Source organism: Loxodonta africana, chromosome 7 (genome assembly GCF_030014295.1).
Source record: "Loxodonta africana isolate mLoxAfr1 chromosome 7, mLoxAfr1.hap2, whole genome shotgun sequence".
Classification (NCBI taxonomy): Eukaryota; Metazoa; Chordata; class Mammalia; order Proboscidea; family Elephantidae; genus Loxodonta; species Loxodonta africana.
In genome coordinates, this window is record NC_087348.1 from 19,919,461 (window position 1) to 19,922,384 (window position 2,924).

Consider the following 2,924-nt stretch of genomic DNA (forward strand, 5'->3'; position numbering starts at 1 on the left):
ATAGTTTAGTTTGGTTGGACTAAAACTAGAAACAGTCTATGCTGCACCCTAGCTCCACAGACCTTTCTTTGTATGTTTGGACAGGCATAAACAAAAACATTTCTATGATGAATTATGCTCCTAAAATAATCGTAGAATTGCCTATGTGACTGCTGAAAATGCACTCTATATTATCATTAAGCATATAATAATGATAATGATAAAATAATAACACTAATAATTCAAAGAAATATAGTCACTATTAACTATTTGAAAATATTATATTTAATTTTCACAAATTAATTATTATATCATTCAAGAGTGGTATATTAATTTGATTTCGTTTATCGAGGAAATTAATTGAACTGATTATAAATATTATGTAAAACTAGATTTTTTCATATAAATTATCCTATGTTGTTATCTTTTAGTGATTTTGAAGAGCTTGACTTGATCTTTGTTTGACTAATGAGTCAGAGAAATTTTTTCTTGAATGTTTTGCCTGCATAAAATATTATGCATTTGACATTTTACATATATTATTACTAAAATTGATATTTTCTGATAGGTTTCAGGATAAGAGCCTTTAAAGAATTTTATAGAAAATATGGGAAATCAGGTTAAATTATTATCTGCTGAATTAAGATATCCTTCATAGATTACGTTTAGAAAATAAGTAGAGTTGAAGTCAGTCAAACCCACAGCAGACACATACTTTTCAATGCAATTTCCAAGGCAAGTTGCTGTCTTGTATTTGTCAGACCACTTGATTTCAAAGGTAGGGTCTCTCAATTCCTTCTAAAGCATTATATTCTTTTATTAGAAATATGTGGTTAAAAGAAACTTCTACCCTCCTCCCTTTTGTTCCCAATCTGTCACCTTATATCCTTGGCTCTTGGTGCCCCTTTGACTTCACTTTTTCAGGGCAGCTCTTTATAAACATAAACAACTGTTAATCTTTTCTACAAATCTTCTTCAGAACGAATAATCTCTTAGATAATTATATAAGTTATCTTTCTTTACATCTGTTTATAAGGGAGAATAGAATGATAAACACACATGTGAATTGTGTCTTAATAACAGAATGAGACACTTCAGTTCATAGGACAGGAACTGCTGTGCTTAGTCTTTCCCAGGTGACTAGTGTTAGAGTCTGAATATCTCATCAGTTTTTTCACTTACGCTGTAAGTGTATTTCTAAGTGGGTTTTATTATCCTATCATACATTAAGATGAAACGTGGAGAATAATTCCCATTTCAAATACAATTTTAGAACTTGAGGGAGTTTTAGATCATATAGTTGGACTTTACTTTTGATGGGATGGTGTATAGAATTCAAAGAGATCAAGTGTGAATTGCTCAGTTTTACACAGGATTTTGGCACAACTACCCATCTCTAATATCCAGGAATATTGTGTCCCAGTTCAATAATATTTTGATGTGTGTCTTTTTTGGACCTGTTTAAAACAACCTGTCATTGGCTTAGTGTAACTGTTTGTAACTCTTAATGACTGTTATTTTACAATAAAAATTCCTTTTATTTGTTATAACAGCTTGCAACCAACTAATGGAAGATAAGAATCAGACAATAGTGCTGGAATTTCTTGGGCTTCACAGATCATCTCCGTCAGCAGATTGTTCTCTTCATCACGTTTCTCTTTGTTTATTTGGTCACACTATGGGGTAACATGGGAATGATCACACTGATATGGACCGATTCCAAACTCCACAGTCCTGTGTACTTTTTTCTCAGCCACTTGTCCTTTGTTGATATTTGTTCCTCTTCTTCCATTGCTCCGAAAATGCTGTGTAACATCTTTGTGGAGAGAAAAGGCATCTCTTGCCTGGGTTGTGCTACACAAATGTGGTTCTTTGGTCTCTTTGTAGCAACTGAGTGTTTCCTCTTGGCTTCCATGGCATATGATAGGTATGTGGCCATCTGTAAGCCCTTGTTATACACACTCATTATGTCCCAGCGGGTCTGTGTGCAGCTAGTGGTAGGGCCTTACGCTGTGGCTGTTGTAAGCACCGTGACCCATACAACACTGACTTTTTGCTTACCCTTCTGTGGTCCAAATATCATTAATCACTTTTTCTGTGATATTTCACCACTGCTCTCCCTGGCATGTGCAGATACCTGGATCAATAAGTTGGTGCTTTTCATCTTGGCTGGATCTATAGGAGTACTCAGTGGTCTGATCATCATGATCTCCTATGTTTGTATCCTGGTGGCCATCTTGAAGATCCAGTCTGCTGATGGAGGTGGAAAGCCTTCTCCACGTGTTCTTCTCATCTGGCAGCTGTCTTTATCCTATATGGGACACTTTTCTTTATTTATGTTCGGCCTAGCTCAATTTCCTCCCTCAATATCAATAAAGTGATTTCCTTATTTTATACTGTGGTAATCCCCATGTTGAACCCCCTCGTCTACAGCCTGAGAAACAAGGAGGTGAAAGATGCATTCCAGAGAAAACTTGAAAGAAAAAACTTTCTAATAGGTAGGTAAAATAGCATTTTTGTTTGTGTTGTTTCATAGACATTGATTTAGAATGTGTAGTAAAAAGAACACTGAATTGGGGATTAGAGATTATGTATAATAAATCTAATAAATCCTGGATTTTCTAATTAACAGAGTATTTGAAAAATGAGAAGTTCTTAAATATTCTTCTGTTTCAATCTTGTTCTCTGTGGCATGATGAGGGCCACAAAATATAGAGATAGATTGAGAATATTAGTGTAAAAATATACTAGAGGAAAACATAGGTGAATATTTGTGTAACCTTGGGTGAATTCTTTTTAAACCAGACGTGTACACTAAAAGCTATAAGGAAAGATGAAAGTACCACAAACAACATTAAAAAACAAGCAATAAAATGAGGGAGAATATTTGCAACACATATGTCAAACCATGGACTAATATCCCTAATACTGAAAGAACAGTCACA

General features: G+C 34.4%; 1 protein-coding gene across 1 annotated transcript; it reads left to right on the forward strand.

Moving 5' to 3' along the window:
* The first annotated feature begins 1,143 nt into the window (after positions 1 to 1,143).
* Positions 1,144 to 2,509, forward strand: LOC100671228 (olfactory receptor 5G3-like). The gene is given in 3 exon segments (XM_010600884.3): positions 1,144 to 1,578; positions 1,580 to 2,241; positions 2,244 to 2,509. Coding segments are annotated over 3 exon segments (936 nt in total). The 5' UTR covers positions 1,144 to 1,546; the 3' UTR covers positions 2,486 to 2,509.
* The last annotated feature ends 415 nt before the right edge of the window (positions 2,510 to 2,924 follow it).